The sequence below is a fragment of the Melospiza georgiana genome, chromosome 1 (assembly GCF_028018845.1).
Source record: "Melospiza georgiana isolate bMelGeo1 chromosome 1, bMelGeo1.pri, whole genome shotgun sequence".
Taxonomy (NCBI): Eukaryota; Metazoa; Chordata; class Aves; order Passeriformes; family Passerellidae; genus Melospiza; species Melospiza georgiana.
Window position 1 is genome coordinate 93,255,044 of NC_080430.1, and position 22,793 is coordinate 93,277,836.

Genomic DNA, 22,793 nt, shown 5'->3' on the forward strand with positions numbered 1-22,793 from the left:
GATAGAAATTGCCTTTCAATATCCTTTACAATCCAAAGTATTCTGCAAGGGTCTCACATAAAATATAAGAGGATTTAAGTCTTGTAATTTGCATAGGCACTAAAATAAAGCATGCTCTGTCTTGTTCATCTCACTTGTTAGCATCGTTTATATGAATTGCCAAAGCTAGACAGAGGTTCTGTGATTTCAGGTGATCTCACTGAGCCTGGTCAGTGTTTTGGCTTGGGTAAAGAAAAAAAAAAACATGAAGGTTTTTGCATACTGCAGGGTGTGCTCAGGGTCTTAGATTTCAGTTGGTTGCCCTCAGCCATGGTGTGGACATTTGGAAACACTCTTTGCACGGAAAGAAAAAAACAAGCAGTGGGTGGGATGGAGAGAGAGAAGGAGAGAGTACAGACCAATGACAAAGTCCAGCTCACTACTAAGTGTGTGTGTGACCACCCAGAATTTGTGTTTTTCTCAGAAAAATATCTTGAGGACATGTGCATTTATGGTAACTGTAGATGTTATAAACCTTATATCTTCTCAAAGGTGCATTTTAAAAGGTGACTTTTAAATGTATCCAGATATTCAGATGCACTTTGCATTTTCAACCAGTACTATTCTTAATTATGGGTCATGAACAGTTTTGGCTCTGTGCCTTGCAACACTGTGAAAGGCAGGTTTTTTTCTTTTTTTACTGTTTCTTATTTAATATTCTTATATCTGCCATGCTGAGAGAACAGCTAGGCAAGGTGGAACTCCATGCATTTCATCCTTTCTAGGGAAACCCTGAACCTCTGTAGGATGGGCATTGCCATGTTATATAAGAGTGGAGAGACATCCTGAAAAACACATCAAACAGAGACTTATAGTCTGTCATGAGGAACAGGAAGGAAAAGACCCTTGTGAGCTGTTGTGGATTGGGTTCCTAGGGATGGAAGCAGTCTGCAGGGCGAGGGAGATGGTGGGCAATTTACTAAAACTCCAAAAGCTGGCTGAGTGCAGGTCTAAAAAGAGGGACTTGTCTCTAGTATTAAAGCAGAGAGAGGGAGAAGATGTATGAGCCTTCTGTCTTTTTATTTATTTCTGCTTTGTCTTCGCTTGTCGCTTTGCATTTCCTCTGTTTAATCAATTCTGAGGCAACAGACTGAAAGGAAAACATGTAGACAGCACCACCAATAAAGCTGTGGTTTTCTCTCTGGGCAAGAGGCTCTTGGACTAGACCCTGTACTACCAAATAGCATGTGGCCTTGATATTTGGATAGTAGCTGATGATATGGTCTTATTCATGCCCTTTACGCTCTTCAGGCATTCCCCAAAATTCCAGGTTTTGTCTTGGTTTGCTGTAGGATTATTATTTTTTTCTGGGAGAGGATGTTTCCTGTCTTTAAACTTTATATTTGCCTAATCCTTTTCCTCAAATGGTTTAGTTTTGGCCAGGAATTTAAAAGAAAATCCAACAGACAGACACTCAACTTCTATTGAACTGCAAAAGATTTAGACCTCTAATCTATTTCTTTGTCTCTGGAAACCAGAGCCTTTGTTTGTGTTTTTAATCTGGCCTTTTTAATTTTGTGTGTATTCTTCAGTTTATTTCCTACTTAATTGTTTAGCTGTTAATTTTAATCTTCCTTTTCTGTATAATCACTTCCATAATTGTTCTCACTGTCGTTCAGTCTGAGACTGATCTCACTCCTATTTAATTCAACAGCAGTTCTCTTACTGAGTTTAACATGAGCCTGATCAGCTTCTATTTTAGTAAATGACATTTTCTTGAGGGTAAAGAAAAAAGAGTACAGACAAAAGTTATAAGGCTGAATAGATCCTAGAAAAAGTTATGTCATATACTGAAGCAAATACACCTCAACCTTGCCAGAGATTTATTAAGGTAATATTTTTAGAATGTTTTCCTCTTCTTCAGTAGAAACAGCAGACATTTTTTAAAGCCTCCTTATAGAAACAGGAGAAATGATAACATCTTTTACACTACCCATAGATTAACTCTGAAAAATGATCTAAAGGATATTAAGAAATCACTACAGGAGATCTCACAGCATGCAATGAACCTCTGTATTTAATTTATGTGAAAACAGCAGGATTCAATTCTCTAACATTATTGCCACTTATTTTTACAGGAATCTGTGCTAGTGCCACACAAATTCTAAAAAAAAGAGCTAAAAGTCATAAAAAATTGTCAAAAATGTCTGATATAAACGAGAAAAGTATAATTCAAAGGGATGAACTCATTCTTTGGGGTCTGCTTGTGTTCACACAATCAATTTTGCCATCATTAATAAAAGCAGAGCCATAACCCAGTGAAAACTTGTTGAGATGACACAATTTTATTCATCATAATTATCCATTATGTCCCCAGTTTTCCAAGAAAAATAGAAGGTGCTTAATTTCCAACTCCTGCATACTCCACAGAAATCAATGCAATTGTCCACTTAAAAGACAATTGTGCTCTCCAGGTCTAAATGCACAGCATGGTTTATTTTCACATTTGTTTAATACCTAAATCTAGTACTGAGATACCACCAAACTGCTCAGCAGTGATGTTCAGCTGCATCCTAACCCTGTGGGCACTGCAGCTGCTTCCAGGGTGTGTGTAGAACTGCTTCATTATTGATATACCTTAAGTGAATCAGTTCAAGTCTCATAAACAAAGCTGGAGAGAAGAGTGTCAAGTCCTACAAAAGAAATATTTGCAATTTTTATTTTAAAAAAATTAACATCTTGAGGTGGGGAAAAGTATGTTTGCAAGAATCTTAAACCTGAGTGATTCCTCTGCAGAAGAATAGTTTAAATGTTTTACTAACGGAGGGAGTTCTTAACCAAGCAGTTTCACTATGCCATTGTTCAAACAAAAACAAAAACCAAAATTTAAAACAAAAAAGTCACCTAGAGAAGTGATGAGAAGTTTGAAGCTTTTAACACATGAAGATTTTTTGTGCTGAAACTTGGGGGTTTTTATTCATCACTCTGAGTCTTTAATCCCATCTTCTTTTTTCACTTGAGAGTGGCCAACTGGATTAAATTAGCATTAACAAAGCTGCAACGTGAAAAACCAGAGTGCGTGGTGTATTCAGTTCAGGTGGTTATATTTTTTTCTTTCATTTTAACAAAACAGCAAAATGCATCACTTGCTTGATCCACTTGTACGACCTTCCCAGGCATTCCTTGCTGGATTGTCACTGTGTGGTCGTCTGAATGCATAGGCACTGGTGGTCAAATAAAGGAAAATAATGGAACTTCTTGAAAAATTCAAGTTTTAACTTTTCATGAATTCAGTTATTTTTCCAAGATAACCTTATGATTTTATATAGAATTGTAATTATATTTAAACAAAATATTTAAAATTAATTACAATAATATTGTTTACCTGAAAGTTAGCAACACCTAAAATGTTGGGTTTATTTCTAAGCTTCATTCTTAGAATGCATAAACAGAGGCTTTTACTTCTTTATTCAGAGTGTTTCTGGTACTTTCACCACTTGCTAATTTCCCCTAACTAACTCATTGTTCACAATAAGATGGCTTCTTTTGTTAATAATGAGTGGTATGTCAGGTAACTTTTATGTCTGTTACACAGAGTCATAATTAGTAACCACTTCACCATTCCCATAATGAGATGATAGGAAAGACTCAGATAGATTTGCGTGAAGATATCAAATAACAGCAAATATAGACTACCCAGCAAAAGCTCAAGGTTGAGAGGAAATAGGATTGAATTCAAAGTAATATTACATAAGATTGTTAACCTATCTGTGCTTATTATCTGGCAGAAGAATTGTCGTCCTTGAAAGAGTAAAAGGTTTAGCACCTTATGGATAAGTTAAAAACAGAGAGATTTTACTGCCAAAGGAAAGTAAAAAGTAATGCTCCTATGAGACGTAAGTAACATCTTCTTCATAGATGCAGGGACTCTTAAGCTGAAAATTACAATATTTGTTTAAAGTTTAATATTTGATGAAAGTAGACTTTTTTTTTTTTAATCACAGTCTGCAAGTCAAGATCTCTTTCTTTGTGGAGATACTTTCACTGTTTACTGTTTATCAGCTGTGCAATCCACCAGATAAATATTTTCTAGGGATTTTTTAGTTATCACAGTTAATGCACCTGTAAGAGCTTCTATCAGGTAATTTATAAAAAGAAAAAGTTCCTGAATCATGTTTTTAAAAATAGACCCTAAACCAAAATAGTGTATCACCTAAAAAGAGAACAGACATAGAAAACTCTATTTTACTATCTGTATTGGAATACTTAACTGTTGTATACCAAATGATAGGATTTCATTTGACACTTGCATGTTGTATTTGAATTTTAGAAAACAAAATATTTTTAGGACATATTCAAATAATCAACTCATCTTATTCATAAAAAAGGGAACCAAGACATATAAGTGGGTAATTGAATGTATACCCTGAAATAATTGAAGGCATCAAGAATTATGTAATGAACTAACCATTTAAGAAAAAAGAAAGAATTTTTTCAGGTTTTGTGTCTATTTAGGAGCAGACATTTGGATGCAGGTTCTTGTCTCCTGAAGAGAGATTTTCCTGATTGTTTGGTGGGTTCTGAGGGAAGCGTGGTTTTCTTCAGCTTCTGGGCAAACACAACGTTAGAAACTTCCAGCATGGGAGAACTGCTGATAAATTGTACAACATCATGGTCATGCTCTTCAATTACTGATATTTTTATCACTTTCTTTCCAATGAGTAGGATATGGAGGTATAACACATTTAAGAATATAAATTAGCAGATATAAGAATTTCAAAGACTTCTGCTGTTTCCTAAATTTTTCATTTTGCCAGCTGCATTAATGAATTATAGCAGACAAATTTGAGGTCATTTTCTTCAAAATTAAAAATTAATTTTCATCTGAAACTTACCATCTCCTTCTTAGCAACAATGATCTCATTTTGACAAAATCCTGGTATATTTAAACTAACAGGTTTCCCATACAGACAGTAATGTTATTCTAATATGCACAATCCTAATCAGGGATACATAAAGTTTTTTTAATCAAACATGCTAGAAATAACATTTTTCTGAATATTGAGTTAGAAACATATTATGAGCATAATTGAATTTATTAGTATTCCCAAGAGACAATTACTGTTTCAGTGAGAACAAAACAGGGTCTTATTAGAGACATGAAAATACCATGTATCTGTTTGCCAAATATACCACTAAGCTCTACACAAAAGAGCTGAATACTTATTAATAGCAGCAAAAGGATTGAATGCTAAGTATGGTTATTGATGTAAAGTCAAAAAAAAATGTAACTGGCTAGTATGAACACAATGATATGAAATGTATTTTTTAAATCCATCAGAGTTGATCTAACTGGTTTTACTGAAGTATGATGCAGGGTAGTGGCTAATCAGCAAAGACTTGAAAAATAATGAAGTTTAAAATAATGCTTTGCTGGCCTAAATATCTATATTTTTTTTCTTTTTTTTTTTTTTTTTTTTTTTGTTGTAGTTGTTTGTTTAGGGATTTCATTTTCAATATCAAGAATGTCACAAAGTGGCAAAACTCCTGTTGAATTTAATCACAATTGTTTTATGAATAGCAAGATTACCCAGGAATAAGTCAACTCTACATTCAAGGTCATTATCAACAATGCAACAGATAAACCACAACATTAGATGCCACTAAGTCATTAATATATACATATAAATATCCAAACAGTCTTCTACGCACAATCACAAGGTTTTCTAATGTTAAGACTCATGGTGCTGTGTGTACTTTTTATAGAACCCTAGAATTGCTTGGGTCAGAAGGTACATTAAATATCATCCAGTTCCAATTCCATGGCCGTGGGCAAGGATGCCACCCATGAGACCAGGCTGTTCAAAGCCAAATCTAACCTGGCCTTAAACACTTCCAGAGACAGAGCATCCACAACTTTGGGCAACCCGTTCTAGTGCCTCACAACTCTCATAGTGAAGAACCACTTTTCTCTTACTAATTCATTATTATGGACCATGGATGTCTTATTTATTTATTAACTGCAGTAATTCTATTGCTTTATCAATAGTTTTTGAATGAGTATATTTTTTTTTCTTTTCCCTGCCTTCATACCTAGTCTCTAAACACTATTAAAAGTCAGAATTTGTTTTCGGCAGAAAATTTTATGTAGAAAGATCACATTTTGAATACAAAAACTTAAATTCTGGAGAAGTTTGAAAAGGCAAAAAATAGCATGTTTTTAAATGTGAAACATTTAGGCTATTCATCAGGATTATCTTAGATGTCAAGCTTTGAATCTTACTAGAATGTCTAGTTTCTCATCAATATGCATATCCTGAAACTACAAATTAGAAATCCCAAACTCTCCAGAAGTTAGATGTGAAACTAGGCTGGTTTCTAATGAAAAACATTGCCTTTAGGTTCTCTAAATAATATTTCCCAAATGCTTTCTTAGAACATCCTAGTTTCTCTAAATCAGATTGGTTTTTTTATCACAAAACATCCCTGCTGGCCAAGCATGCATAGTCAACATGGCCAAAAGAAGGTTGGCTTTCCCTTTTTCTGTAGCTTTCTTTGTAGCTTTCCTTTCCCTGTGTTTAGCCATTGTCTCTCCCCTGGTTTTTTTCATCTGCAAGGTAGAGTACTTTGGTTTTTTACTTCTTTGTTCAATTTTGTGCAGTTTTATGGGTTGGTACTCCCTTTTTATGGGTTGTGTGTGGAGTCTCTTAAAGGAGCATGAGATTGTTCCTCCTCCTTGTGATTTCTCAGGCTCTCAGATTCAACTATTGGCTTCCAGCTCCGTGCTGTGCCTCTTTCATGGTCTTCTACCTGCTATGCTTTGCAGTCTCTGATCCATCTTTGGGAAGAAAATAACCTGTTCAGGAAAAAAAAAGCTTTCAAACAGCCAAACCTGGAAACAGAAACTTCCTAGGAATTAGAGAGGGCAGTGCAGAGCTTTCTGCAACTCTGAATATCACTGTCCTGGCTCAAAGCAAGTCCAAAAGTGAGGGCCTATGTACAAGTTGCTATGGGCAGGGGAGGAATTGCATAAAAAAACTTTTTTAATCTGTGTTCTGTAGTTCTTGGTCAATTTGAAGTTTCCTATTTAAAAGAAAAAGGAACAAACGGCCCAAAACCTTACACCATTGCTCTGTGCAAGCTCACCGCCTCCTTTTTCTTAGGCCACATTTGCAGGTATTGTCATTGACTTGGGCATTGTTCCTGAGGCTTGCCAATCAAAACTATGTTCCTGTTTTGCCATTTTCTCTCATAGGATAATTTAAAATCTGTTGTTCTTATCTTTCCAGAATGCTTGGGTTTTTCATTGAGTGATGCGTATCTCATATAGTACAATCTTTTCTTATTTGGTCTGAATTACATCTCTATTTCTCTGATCAGTTCTGTTCAAAATGTTGCTATTAATATTAGCTCCCTGGGTGCTTTTTATAGTCTGTCTCTTGAGTTTCTCCACTGATTTTTTCCTCTATCTCCAAAGAACACAATAAAAGTAAAAAAGCAGAATATTTTAAGAGATTTATGGGTTTATATATGAAAGAGATAGTTAATTCAGCATCTAGATTTTTTTCATTTATGGAGGGAATGGATGGATGAGTAAAAAAGCAAGTAAGCAATGAATGAGAAATTACTAAATATCAAGTTTTTTCAAGTTCTTCAGATTTTTTCCTCAGGGTCTTGATAAAAATGTTGTCTAAAGTTATCTAAGTACCTTTTCTAAGTTATCTAAGTAACTTTTTCTTTTTTTTTAATGTATATACGTTTTTAGGTCCGAACATGGATTCTTACAGTGGGATACACAACTGCATTTGGAGCAATGTTTGCAAAAACGTGGAGAGTCCATGCAATATTCAAAAATGTAAAAATGAAGAAAAAGGTGAGAGAAATAGATTCTTTTTTTGTTGCCCTGCTAATACAATTTTCTAATTGTTTTCATGCCTTTCCTGGATGGCCATAGCAGTGCTGACTGTTCATGTGTCACATCCAAAGATCCTGAATAATTTGATATTAAGGCTTTTTGGTTTCTTTTTTAGTCTCTCAGAGTTGGAGTCAAGCATCAACCCTCCAGTCTTTATAATAAAAAGTCTACAGTGGAGTTGGCTGTAAAATGTAAATGTGAATTTGGATCTCTGCTCCCTCTTAGTATGTTGCCTCAGCATCCAGATGTCTCCTTCTGGTAGATTTGCTTATTAATGTTTTCTGATTATATCTGTCTAAGACATGGGCATTACCTGAGGATTTCTCATGGATTGGTAGGAGAAAGCAAGAGAAAGTGCTGCTTATAGTTTCCCATTTCTAATTAATGTTCAAATTGCATAAGTTTACTCTAAGATTGGTCAGAATTGAACCACAATAGTTGTCTCTGTCATTTTTGGTACAGCACATCTTCTGTAAAACATTAGGCTCAGTTTAGGAGTAGTGCAGCTCTTCATGATATTTTTCCCATTAAGCTTCTTTTCATACATGAAGTACTTTTTATCAGAATATTTTATTAATAAATTGGAAAAACACTGAGTAGAAAACATTTTGCTGGTAAAGACATTAAGAGAAATGTTCATGAAACAGAAAAACAAAATTAATATTTTTATAGAATGAGCAGAAGTGCCAAATGCAGTTCCTATGTGCTCCTGAACAGTTTTATTCTAATAACCAATAAAGAGTTATATATAACCAAATTAAGTAGAAGAATATTCCAAAAACTTTTCAGATTACTCTTTTTTTTTTTTTTTTTTTGTTATGTGTGGTCGTAAAAGGTCTCTGTTGTTAATTTTTATTTTGTTCGCGCCATGTTATTTTTCCACAATTGCAATTTGTAGGGAGTCTGTCACAATAGGATACATCATTCCCTTAGAAGGAATGGACTTTAGTTAGACAGGGAGAGAGTTAACTTAGTTTCTAAGAAGATTTATGTCTGAGGTTATTAAGGAATTACATGCTGTGTCTGGAACTGGATCTATTACTCTGGCACCACAACACATCCAATTAGTGCTTGCCCCTCATATTTGGCCATGTCAGGTTTTGCTCCACTTCATTATCATTCTTTAAAAAAAAAAAAAAAGATGAATAAATACAAAATATCTTAAAACTAACTAAAATTATAAAAAATTTCTATACCAAAACCAGGATGCTCTGGGTGGACTGAAATGGAAACCTCCCTTTTTGCATGTGTGCAAAGAGCTCACTCTAACATATGAGTTTATACTACCGGACTCTTTTACACATTTTTTTTCTTCCTTTTTTTCTAGGATCTCACACTTCCTATATTAAAGTTTTTTTAACAAAGATAAGCCAGGATTTTACCTTCCTGAGAAATGAAATTTTACATTGCGAATATTTTTTACCTATTGGTACAAGTCTTTTTAAGTCAGTGAAGTTACACAAGACGCTACAGTCTAAAAAATAAAAGCATTTACTTCATGACCTTTATTATCCTCAGAATTTTATAATTCCTCCAACACATACTATTTCAGATAGGAGTGAGCAGGTACTGCAATGGACTGTCACTGAGCTTTTGCTTTCTTTTTTTTGTAAACATTGCATTTTAGATCTGCAAGTTGCTACTCAATAATAAATTTCACTGTCTGTTAATTAAACATAATCCTCAAATTCTTTATTGCCTCTGTTCTTCAAGGGGCTCATCACCAACTGCAAATTGCAATTGATTGTGCATAGCTGGATGTTAAAATCATTTAAGATCAGTTAAAAAGATACTGACCAGTATAAGGGAGATAAACTTTCAGACATCTGGATGATGAGCAATGAGCTGCTTTGCTCTGAGTGATACTGGAAACATCAAGGCTGTAAGGCTACCTTCCTCAGTATTCTGGAATTAAGTCAATAACACATGTTGTTCTGTAAACTTTAAAGAATTCTTTATTTAGATATCTCACTCCAAATCCTAAGTATGAATCATGAAGTGCGACAGTTTTCTTTATGTAAAACAAATCAGCTATCCAGATAAGTGTTTACTAGTCATATATTTTCTGTCTCTGATTTGCCAGGATAGATAAAAGTGTTTTTAGGAGTCGACTGAAAAACATGGCATTCTTTACTTATGTCTTGCAAGAATGACATTTCCATTTTCTGCAGATGTAGTTTACAGCCAAAGTATTTTCTTTCTATGGATGCACAGAAAGTAGAAATTTTTGCAAACCATATCTAAACTGACAAATACACAAAGGTAGTGCCACACGAAAGAAGCACATTAATGTTTCTAAATTAGTTGTGGCATGACAGAGCAGACTGGCATTGCATTCAGAGAAGTACAAAGTTCCAAAATTGTTTAAGTAGTGTGGGTCTTATTCATTTGTGATCACTTCAGTTACTACCTGTAAAAAGTATGACAGTAAAATCTGTATGATCTTTAGGCATAGAACCTTTGCCTGTCATCCTCAATATTTTCTTCAGGATAATATTTGCCAACAGTAATATTTCTTCAGAGAGTGAAAGAATACCTGTGTGGCTGTTGAAAACACTGGTTAATTCATTTCTAGAAAGTGGGTATTAAGTAAAGGAGAGAATATGATGAGTAAATCTGTTTATCTTCATTAGATAGGGCAAGCTTCTGTACATTTATTGTATACTTTGGTGTACAATGTGGCTTTTTGAAGGGATTAGTGGATATCTCAGTGTGAGGAATATATAGAAATTTAAATGAAAATAATAATAATACACTCCATATTACTGCAGTGGAAAGTGAAACTTAATGAGTTAGACTGTCTTGAATTAGTTGAAGGGTCTCATTAACTGCTGTTTATAAAGCTTTCAAAAGTCTATTTTATTTTCACCCTTTTATATATCCACTCTTCTGTTACTGGAAATTAATAAACAATAAAATTCAGAATATACTCATTCTTTTATCAAACCACTAAGGTTAAATTTTGCAAAATTCCCAGAGCTCTGTCACCATCTTTGATCTTGCTAGGGCTCAAAGGAAGCAAATTAAAAATGCATTCGTTTTAGCTGGAAACAGAGGGGTGCAAGGGGATCAATTTTTGTCGAATGGAAATGACAAAATCAGTAGGGGGAAATAAATTATTTTTGAGTTTTGAAGAGGTTAGCGGAGATAATGGAAAGTGAAATAGAATTAGTGTTAAAAATAACTGTAACAGTTATAATTGAGGTGCAGCTCTGGTTTTCATGCATCTCCTTTCTGTTGTTTTGGGCTGCAGAATGTCTTCTGCTCTGAGAGAGGTGGGGACTGGTTTATTGTTTTCCTTGGCAGCAGGAGGGCTGGCAGTGGATAAGAGGAGAGAGAGGAGAATATCAGTGGCAGGAGAGCCTGTGGTGTCCTGGGGAAGCTTTAGCTGGCTGAACCATTTAGAGGAGGAAAATTTAGAACGATGAGAAGCTGTCTGTTTTGGTAGGATCTGCACTGCCTTGGGTTTTTGGGGATGTTGAAGCACTCCTGCACAGTGACTGCTCCTGCACAACTGCTGAATGCCAAATAAAACCCAGAATAGTCAGAAATTCAATGTAGTAATATTTAAAGCCTCCATAAATGTTATAAATTCTGCTCCTACAAAGGCAAACATTTAGCCATTTGTAGATGGCTGCACTAAAGCATGAAGATGATCAAGGTCACAGTGTTGCCTTGTTGCATTTGTTATATTTGAAAGTACAATACATCTCAGTTGATGCTGCCACGATAAGCTTGTCTTACCCATAACAGCGTACACTCTGGCTTTGCCTGTTTGGACTTAATTCTTCAATTGTGGCATCAGAGAAGGAATGTTTTATCTTCAATTTTCACTGAAAATATTATCATTGTACTCAGCTATTACTACTGCTGTAGATTTCTGGTGGCATATGTCTTTATGTTGACAAAGTTGTTACAAGATAAATACAGAATATAATGAGAAAAGGGGTGTAGAGCAGCCTCTTTTCTTTAGGCTTGTGCTGCTATAGTTTTACCAACATTATTCTACTCCTTCACATAAGCTTTTCTCTGTGTTGGTAATATCAAAGGGAAAGAAAGCTACAAATAATTACAACAGACAAAAATGACTTATCAGTCTAACCTGACTCAGCTATGCCTGTCAGGCTGCCATCTGGCAAATTTATTGTCATCCATTTGGCCTGCTAGGTCCTTGTAAGAGTACTGAAGAGAGCTGAGGTCTTCATGCCTTACAAAGATGGGAAGGAGATTGCACAGATTATGTTTTTGACAGTAGGATGGGGAAGGGAGGCTGGCAGTGCAAGGGAACTTCAGGGCCAAGAGACTGGGAGTAGGAAAGAGACTGAAGAGGAGAAATCAGATTTCCTGCCAATTACTTCAAGACAGAAGCCTGTCCAGATGAAAAAAAATAGGAAAATCTTGGGATTATATACTGGGAAAGATATTGAAGAGGGAGACTGAATTTGGATTCAAATTCCTTTGGAAACTAAATTTCAAAGCCAGCAAAGGCAGGAAGGTCTGTAAAAAGTGATCAAGGAAGCTGAGCATGATGGAATGCAGAGCCTGAGTATGGTATTTAAATGGCAAACTGTAATTGAAGAACTAGGTCTGGTTTAAAATTAGATTAAGATTGAAATTTAGAGGCAGAATGGGACACCTGAAAAGTAGGGATGTAGTCTAGGAAAGCAAAGCAGGAATGAGAATGGAGAAAGAGACAAGAAAAAACTTGAAATTAGGACTGACCAAAATGATTTCACAAGAAGTGTGGGCAGAGCATAAAATCTGAACACGGGATTTTTTAATTTTACTGTTCTTCTTTCTATTAATGTGTATCTGTAAAACCTACTGGCAAAATATGTGCCTTGTCTTCCTGTTATGCAGTTGTACATATCCTGATAGCTTCTAGTGACTCCTTTAGCTCAAGCTGATGAGGTGTGCAAAGATGTAAAGGCCCCTCTTGCTGATGCATGCAGCTCTCTCTATAATTGAATCCTCTTTCCATTTTCTTTATGAAGAATGGGCTCATGAAAACACTAAAAGTTTAATGTTGTGGCTGAAAAGTCAATAATTGAAAAACTACAGCTTGCTAAGATCTCTACAATGTACATTCCTTCCCCTATGTGGATTATTAGGACACCAGTGAAGCCTTGGCTTCCTACAGAATGCCACTGTCATGGAGCAAACGTAGTGAGTCTGCTCTGGGCATGCAATAGGACTGTGCGGTAAAAGAGAGAGTTTTATGTTACCATCTTTTCATTCTTTTCTTTAAACCAGAAAATATGCATAATGAAAAAGGCAGTAGGAGTTTTGAGAAAGGTGGTCTGATATATAAGACAGTTAAGTGCCAAATGAAGAAAAATAACGACTTTCCAGAATTATTTGTTATGCTGTAGAAGTCTCTCTGAACATATTTTTTTCAGAAATTATTCTTCTGTTTCTTTGTTTCTGAGAAGCAAATCTATTACCTGAGTGAAGCAGTGCAGGAATTCTCAGACATTTTATCTTGTTGCCTTCACACTCTGTTTTTCTTAACAAATCTGGCCACCCCACCTGAATATCTTGTAAATTTAATGGTTCAAAAATAGGTGTATAGAAAAGTGGGAGCGGTAAGAAATGATCCAGGCTCTTTCTGGGGATCAGGGTCCTCATCTCCCAGGTCGGGGTGGGCAGCAGTGGCTGTGTGCTCCTACCCTGCACGGTGCCAGCTGCAGGGATGCTGCCAGCTCCTGTGATTGCACAGCATCCCTGGGGAAGGGGGAAATCGAGGGGAGAAAGCAGCTGGAGGCTACACAGTTATGGGTTTATGTGCTGCTGCCTTCTCTTCTCAGCTTGTGTCTGTTGATTGCTATCCCCATCCCTCACTTGGAAACCTCTGTGAGGAAGTTTACAGAATGAATGTCATCTCTGGCTGTAAACTTTCCCATAAGTTCTTCAAGCCATTTACGGAATTCAGAATTTATTACAATCTATGTTTTTCCTCACTGAAGTTCTGAAGAGGTTTAAAAAAAGTTGCCCATTATCTTAATCTTTTAAAAATAGATGAAGCAAAATTCTCCAGATTATGTTGACATAGGGTTTAGGTCAGAACCTCATAGGCCACATCTCATTTATTCACTTAAATCCTATGTAGATGTAGTTCTGAATTAGCATAAATGTAGTTTGTGTTATCAAATCCGTTCTTTCTGAAAATTCTGTTATAAAATATTTTTCCAGGTCAGTTTTCAGACTGTAAATGTTTATATTTTTTCCAGGATTTTTTTTTTAAATTGTGCTAGAGATTTTTGTGTGCATAACAAGAAGTTATATGATGGATTTCCCCTAGGATACACTTGTATTCTACTAAATATATATGAGAGATCATAAGTCTGGAGAGGAGATGTGTCAAGATCCAAAAATTTGCTTTGGGTAACCATACCAACAGTACAACAATCTATTAGGGACCATCTGCTGAAAATGAACCAGCATATGGATACCTAAAGAAATGTTCAGTGTTATTGTTCAGTCTTTGAGAGTAAGAAAGAAGACAGTTTGAAATTTGCTTATGTTTAGGATTTTTTTTTATTATGAATATTTACCACTGGACCAAGTAATCTCTGATACTTACAGGGCAGTGTAAATTATTCAGTATGGCTTATGGTTTATTAATAAACAGATACAGTATTTCCTAAAGTGATATAAGTGGAAACTAAATTATTTTGATTTTTTTCCCCCAAATAGCTACAACTATAAATTTTAAGTCCAAAGCTTTAAAAATAGTCAGTGTAATCTTCGAATCCAAACTTAGATGTAAAATAAGCATCGTGGTTTTCATAAGAGCTGATCAGCCAAAATGCCAATCAAGGAACAACAGGAATCATATTTCTAAAATTTACATTCATATAAATATGGAATGTTAAGCTAAATCTCAAGCTCATGTCACAGAAAGAAGCTGAGCTAATGAACTGTACATCTAGAAGAAAAATCTGCTTTTGAAGTAATTTATGTATGGAAATTTCTGCATGGTACAGCTTGATAAGGGTAAACCTCAGTAGTGACAAAACCAATGAAAACTCTATGTGAAATGTAAGTGCTCATAAATGCTGCTACAACCATAATTTCTATGTATTATGAGACTATTGGATGACAGAGAAATAAAGAACATGTTGCTATACAGTATGAGGCAATTTATTCCTGAATAGCTTGAAATTGGATTGTAAATGTAATCAAGTGCATTGATGTTCCCAACTATTTGGTAATGATGAAGTATGCTTTTCCAAAGAATTTTTCATTAAGGAAAATATTAAAGTCTAGGTACTTTATTGTAATATCAAACAAAATCAGAATATTTCTTCCTGAACATTCAAATCTTTCATGCACTTTTTTTTTTCCTGAAGGTTTGGGTTCCTTTCAACTCCAAAAATGGGAATTCACACCTCTCATAGAAAGTCCTTTACATTTATTCCACGTGTTCTTGAGCTCAACAAGTGCATTTCTCTCAAAGGTGAATTTGACCTGCTGTGTTGGTGGGATATGCAGGTTTCTCAAGGCAGCACATCTTGCTTTACTTATGGTTGTGAGCAGAAGTTAACACAATGTTCGTGTTTTTTCTAAGAGTTCTCCTGAACACCAGCAAGAATGGTTAATTCTAATGCTGTCAAGCTGGATTTCTTAGCACCATTTTCAGGCTAACATGTTTCTTATTTTTGTCCTTTCAAAATAGTTTTGTGAAAAATAGTCATTTCAATGTAGATTTATATTGAAAAACAAATCGTGTGCTCGTTATGGTTGGATTACCAATGTTAGTGAAACAATCACCTCTCCAACTCTCTAGTGCATTGTAGTCATAACTGAGGCTCAGGCTTTCAAAAACGAGGATTTTTATCACTTTTTTTAACCCATCACTTAATCTCTCTCTGTCTCTAACCTCTGAAAAGTTTCTATTTTCTGCTTCCCCTAGGGAGCATCTCCACTAGGATATTCCTACTTTTTTTTTTTTTTTTTTTATATGAGTTGAAAAAGAGCAAAGGTATCTTCCAATCGATTTCTTCTCCTGGCAACGGGGCATAGAGTCAACACATCCACATTTGCAATAGCATTAATGGGAGAGTGACTCTGCCCAATGATGCAATTATCCTAAACAGGAGTCACCAAAGAAGAGACATTTTAGCAATATGTGCTTTAGCAGGCTAGTGACTGTAGCTATTTAATTCTCAAAGCCAAGCTTTTTGATCATATCCGATGTCCATTATTGTCAGGAGTACCACATACTCCACTATGCTGAAAGGTAGTCACCAAGTTCTTAGACTACAGCTGTTGCAGCAAATCCATTCTGGAAACAGAAATATTGAGTTTTCAGTTTTGGTTTTTTGGGTTTGTTTTTTTTTTTTTTTTTTTTAATTTATAAGTAGATATACAAGTCTTCTATCAAATCAGTCAAAATACCTCTAAGAGAATAAAACTTAGCTTTTTACTCCCATTGACTTACTGGTCAAAATCCTTAATACTGCAACACGTTTTTTAAAAAGTTAGCAATCACTCATTAAAACGAATGTAATTGCAGCTTGAGGCATTGCCAATACTAATCATACAATCTATTATAGGAAGTACTCATAATAGCTGTTGAAAAAAGCATTGTGGAGTTACTGGGAACAATGCATAATGTGTTTTCAATAGTCCTTTTTTCTCATTCCATTACACTATAGAAATTAAGAATGCATTACAGTATAGTTCTCTACAATATTAATGGCTTTAATAACTCTAAGATAGAATCTCCCTCAGCCCACGTGGGGTAAAGTTCACCCATCCACCACTGACTTTGCATCCCCAGCCTCCTGGCACCATCCCACTTGTGCCAACCCACTTAATGTAGGGGAGCAAGCCCAAGGTGTCCCTGAACTGCGCTGAGAGAAATGAAAGGTTTGTTTTTGCAGTGGAGAGAGTATCCTGAAGGCAAGTTCATGAGTGGTTTTAAGGTCCCTTTTGCAAGCTCACAGACTTTACAATTTTTTTCCCTGCAAACTCTATTTTATTTTCTTTCCCCTCCAGTTCAGAGCGGGGACTCTGATCAGCAGGATTTCTGTATCTATCAGGGAGAAGATTATTTGGTTTCAGATTTCTGAGAACTTTTGTAATTGATGTCAGCGATATTCATTTAATTGAATAAGGTCTAGGAAGCTTCACAGAGGGGTCCTTTAAAGAGAGTTTCTCGTTACAGATTCCATCCCAGGAGTCTGGGGAAGAGACAACTGAAAAAAAAAAGTTAAATTAATAGCATTAAGTGTTTATCCAGCTAGTGCCAGAAGGCAAGGACTACTCTGTCAGCTAGACTAGACAGGGTTGATCTACGCAAGAGAAACCAGAATTTCCTCCTTAAGCAAAAAAGATCCTACATTTTAAATGGGAAAGAAAAAAAATATATATTTATATCAAAACCTATTAATAAATGCAAAAGCAGTTCCAGCCTTTCTATGTTTCTATGAATTCAATTAAAAACCCAATAAACAAACTAACTGCAAAATTTAGCTAATATAGCTTTAAATTTGAAGATATTTTATTCTGACAAATGGATGTGGTCTGGTAATAAGGAAACTAACTTTGAAGAAAAGACAGGAATAAATTAACTCTTCAGTCATGCTGGAAAGCTGTTTGTGGAAATCAGAGAGTGCAAAACTAATGTTGCATCCTGGAGATGTAAGTCTTCCTATGTTAGCCTTTTTCTTCATGGTTTAGAATGGAGTACAGCTTTCAGGTCTGTGTCATAAACATTTTCAGAATTGGTTTCCAGTAAGATAAGAAATAACAGAAAGTTTTCCCTAGCCGTAACTATAAAAAACAAACCTAATGTTCCATTACTGTTGATTGCCAAATTTCCGGGTGATCCCACAAACTGGTGGATGATAGGGTCATCCAGGACACAATGGATATGCTTTAGAAAGCAAATGAAAAAAGCCCAACAAAAGGTTTATGCAATAATAACCAAATGAACAGTTGAAGTTACTGTGGCAGGTGGTACAGCCTGTGATAGTTCTAGAAAATCTTCAGGAGTTTCCACGAGCAGAAACTTTATCCCAGAGTTTTAGGCAGATTTTATATCTCCTGTGATCAGATGGCAAGTCTGTGGAGAGTAAGGACTATGATCTGTCTTCATGGTCGTGAGTTTTCAGAATAATTTTGATTTGCCCATACAGTGATGTTGCTGAGAAGAAAATGGCCCACGAGCTTTTGTTCTGAGTGAATTTATTTTGAGGATAGATCGCTTCATATCCAGATATATAGTCCAGACTGGTGGCAATGGCATTTATAACAGTGTGCAGATCTGCCAGGATGAGACAGATTCACCTATCCAATCACAGATGGTAGAAAATATGACTCACAGATGCTGCTGTGTGAGAGCTTGGCTTCAGCAAGGATTCAGGAGCACTTGCATAAATGGATTTTATTAGCTACCATGTATTTCTCCAAAGGCTGATTTACTGTTTGCTAGAAGGAAAATGAAAAGAGAAAAAAAATGAGAACTTTCCTCTTAAAGGAAAATGACATTTTTGATTGTGAGGAGCCTCACTAGCTCATTACTTTCTTTTGTCAGACAGAGAATTTGTTGGATTTGCAAGATCTGAGTCAAGACTCCTTCAGTGCATCTGGTGATTCCCGAGGAGTGAATGTACTGAATTTAAGGAGTTCTAGTGGGTGGGAATGAGGGCTGGGAAAGCTGGGCTTCCTGTGTGTGGAAGGGGAGAGCAGCAAGCCTTTCAGAAGTGCTGTTAGTGATATACCAGTGGCATTTCTCAGGGCAAATCTCTTTTAGGACGAGCTGCTAATAACTGGCAGAAATGAAAAATAATTGGACCTTGGTGTTTTGTTCTGAAAGCTAACATTCTGGTGGAGAGTTCTGCTTCAGAGCTGTATTCCAGCAGTGGTTTTGCCAAGGACAGGGCAGCGCTGTGATGGGTGTGGGAGGCAGTTCCAGGTGCCCTGCATTCAGCCCTCTCACCCTGCAGCAGCACCAGCACCGCTGTGTTTTGCAGAGCTCATCATGCTGGTCTAGGTCACTTAGGTTATCTTATGGGCTTTCTTGTGCTTGCCTTCCTCCTGGCTGTCTGGCAGGAGTAAGGGATGAATAATACCTGCTGCCAGTGACAGCTGCTGTTATACAACTCCCCTTCTGTCCAGGAAAAGGGCAGAGTAATGCAGGAAAAGGGCAGAGTAATGCAGGAAAAATTACTCCGAGAGGTATCCAAGGAAGAGCTCAACTGTTTGCTGTATCTCTACTCCTATCTTTTTCTAATAACTACTTGTCCAAAAAAAGGTTACCAAACTAAAATACTGATCTGCAGTAGTGCAAGGTACAAATGAAAGATGTACAGGAGCAAGGAGAAGTGATGTGATGACATTAGCAATGTGATCATGAATAGGAAGTTATTTATTTTGATTCTGTGAGTGGATTATCAGTATTACTACTTTTAATAATATCCTTTTCCTCTTTTACTTCTGGCATTGCTGTACCAGATTGACTAATATTACCAGAGGTTGACAAATCTGAATCCAATGCAACCTTACTTTCATTATGAAGATAGTTCATACAAATATGGAAGACATTGGGCTGCTTACCTATTCTAGGTAAAATGAGCGCTATTTCCACTTGAAAGATACGATATTTTGAGGGGTTTTTTTTCCAAGGAACCTTTTTGGCTTAGAAGAACAGAGGGAGACATTTCTGTCAAGATGCTTTCACATAGCTTTTAGTTTGTCAAATGTATATTTTTAGCTGAACTTAATTGTCTTCACCTCCTCTTGGGGGGCAGAGAGTGAGGAAGAGAGGGACATGTTTCAGAACACTAATTTTTCTGACCCTAAATGTTTCCCAGGATAGGTGGGATGAATTGTCTTTTAAAGGCTTTTGTCCCTGGCTATTGAGAAAGGCTAAACATGTAATAGTTCAACAGCCAACTTCAGTAAAATAAACTACATCAGTTAAAAAGGAAGACCAACTAAAACATACCAATACAATAAATTCCCTAGCCATTTAAGAGGGCGGAAAAGAAATATGAGTTAAACTGTCAATATTTCATCTAAATCCAAATTCTCTATGGACTTGACTCCCCATTGTTTTCTCTTCCATGTCTCCACTCATACTAGGAGCAGTACTAGGTATGTTTTGGTCAAGGTCTGTTTGAAGGCATTACAAAAGAGATTAAAAAAGGCAAACCTGTTCCTTTTCAGCTCTGATTGCCACTTGATAAACAGCTAAAAGGTCAGATATAGTTCTGTTTTCCCAAAAGAAGAAAAGGGACCAAGCTGTGTCTGAGAACCTTTGCTTAATACCTGCTTTCATTTTAGCTTTATGAAGAAACACATTTCAGCAGCCTTCCTCCCTTGCACAGCACACTAAGGCACCTTTGCCTTGCAAAGTTCTCCTTTTCTCCTTGCCAAATCATCCAGCAGCAAGACATAGCACCATGAAAGCTGCACCCTCCCCTTTCACCTGCCCTCTCCAGACATGCCTGTGCTGTCTCAGAATTCTGAGATGGGTGTACTCCTTCCTTGCTGCCATAAACACGGGGAAAGCATCACTTTCCAGTGCTTTATGGCTGTGGTTTTGCACATTTTGGATTTCCATAACTGGTATCAGGAAATGAAAATATTGTATTGAGTCCTTTAGCTCATTCTGACTTCTAGCCTTTAGATTACTCTTAGTTTATTCCAAATTATCTATAAAATAAACCAGCAGATTAACAAAAAGTGGTGCACAATGTTGCTGAAACATCTTTCAAAACAGAAAAGATATCACACCAAGCAGTATGAAAACCAGACTTTCTAAAGTTCTTTATACATTATTTCAAATTTTGGTCATTTTCATCATTTCCTTCAGCTTGATAAGAATGTCATGCAAATACAATTTATTCTATGCAGGAATACTAACCTTGCCTCTATTAAGATTAGCTGACACTTCTGGCTTTTTAATGCATTTTTGAAATCCTAATAATTTCATCAAATTGAACTGAAATAATCACAACTTTCTTAAGCTTCTCAGGCTTAATATTTTTGAATATTTCATTTGGATTAAGTCAACTGTTTCCCAGAATGTAAACTTGGAAAAAAAGATGTGTATTTGTCCATGTTAAAGCAATTTGGCAATAAGTTTTGACTATTGGATGAGTGTTCTTAATAATAGAGGTAGATATTAATTAAGAAACCATGACCATGGACTCAAGAACACGGAAATAAAATTAACTTAGGCCTGATATTTCAACATGATTACAACTTTGCAACTGAAATAATGCAATTGCAGTATATTTTTTCTGTGCTGCTATGTGTACAACAGTAGAAATTACATAGGGATTGCATGCAGTTATAAAAGACTCTAATACATGGTTTGGATTTTTATTTTTATCAGCAACTCTTGTTTTTCTGTTTGGAACCTGAACCCCAAGCAAAATTAAAAGCATGTTTTACACTAGATGTGCATTAAAGCCTCTGACTTTTGTAACACAGAAAAAATATATCATTCCTTCTTGCTCCCTGGGTAACAGAGGCAAATATTAAACACATGGACACAATAAACCTCCAAAATAAACTTTTCATAACTTCTGCATTTTCCACATCCAAGAAGGTTATGAAAGGGTGAGCACTAAATCTTAGTGAAAACTACCTCAATGCCTTCTACTCTGAGAGGCTGATGAAAATTTTTCCACATTTGCATGCATAAACACAGCAGTGGCTCCCTAGAATATATTTTTCTCATTTTCCAGGAGTTGATATTAAACCTGGATTTCAGTATAAATTTTCAAGAGTCTTCCCAAAGTCTTTTTGGAAATGAGAAAACACTTCAGATACTACTAATAACCGTGAAATGAACTAAAATAATTTGTCTTGCTTTCATCTTTCTATATTTCTTTTCTTTGTTCATTGTTAAAAACATTTGCTATTAGCAACCTGTGTCTTTCTCCCTATATAGGAATAAAGCTGTATAGGATCTATCTGTGGCTCATGGGAATCTCCCTACTTCTTTTTTCTTCTTTTTTTTTTTCTGTCTCTCCAGATCATTAAAGACCAGAAGCTACTGGGGATAGTTGGAGGGATGCTACTGATTGATCTTTGCATCCTGATTTGCTGGCAGGTTGTGGATCCTTTGAGGAGGACAGTGGAAAAGTATAACATGGAGGTATGTCCTCAAGCCCAAGTAATACTAATGGTTGCATATCAGTGTCTACAGCTTTCCATAAGATAAGCTAAAGATGCATTAGGTTAAATGAAAGCAAGTCAAGCTGTGTATTTTGGGGGAGGAAGGGTTCTGGTTTTCAAAACCAAATAGAAAAGAAACAACTGCAGCCAAAAGAAATTGTGTATGTAGTTGCAAGTGCCACATTTCTGTCACTTGTGAAACATTTTATTTGCAAGAGTTGTAAACACAGGAGAGTCCTCTGCTAAGACTCTCTATTAGAGTCTGTTGCAATAAATAATAGATTATCAGAACCCATTAGTGAATTTCAGTAAGAGCTCATTCAAGATAAGTGCAGAAGAGGTCACTGCTTAGACTGCATTCTTTGTGGAGATGCTCAGGAATTATGTTACCTACTGCTGTATTTATTTGCAGTAATTTTATGTGCATGCACCCATACTGATTGTTTCTCTTTTAATGGTATTCCCAGAAAGGTCACATGAGCAGTTTTGATAGGCAGGAGGTAATAGCTTAATGCCAGCTGTACACACGTTCCAAAACTCTGGTTGGTTTCTAGAAGTGGAGCTGAAGTAGAGCTTTCTGGACAAACTGACAGCAAGAAACATGGCAGCAACAATTTATGCCTAGGAAAAAGCCATCTGTCTGTATGTAGATGTGCATTGTTTGAGAGTTTATTGCCTCCAACATGGAAACTGGTGAAATCTGAAAGCTAGATTATATAAGGACAATCTAGAAGTGTTAGTCTCTTCTCCTACACTTAGC

At 36.0% G+C, this 22,793-nt stretch overlaps 1 protein-coding gene across 1 annotated transcript in view; it reads left to right on the forward strand.

Moving 5' to 3' along the window:
- Positions 1-22,793, forward strand: part of GABBR2 (gamma-aminobutyric acid type B receptor subunit 2) — a 457,024-nt gene that overhangs the window by 303,985 nt on the left and 130,246 nt on the right. Inside the window, exons 12-13 of the mRNA XM_058039616.1 lie at positions 7,745-7,852; positions 21,891-22,013. Coding sequence (XP_057895599.1) covers positions 7,745-7,852; positions 21,891-22,013 — 231 coding nt within the window. The remainder of the gene's footprint in view (positions 1-7,744; positions 7,853-21,890; positions 22,014-22,793) is intronic.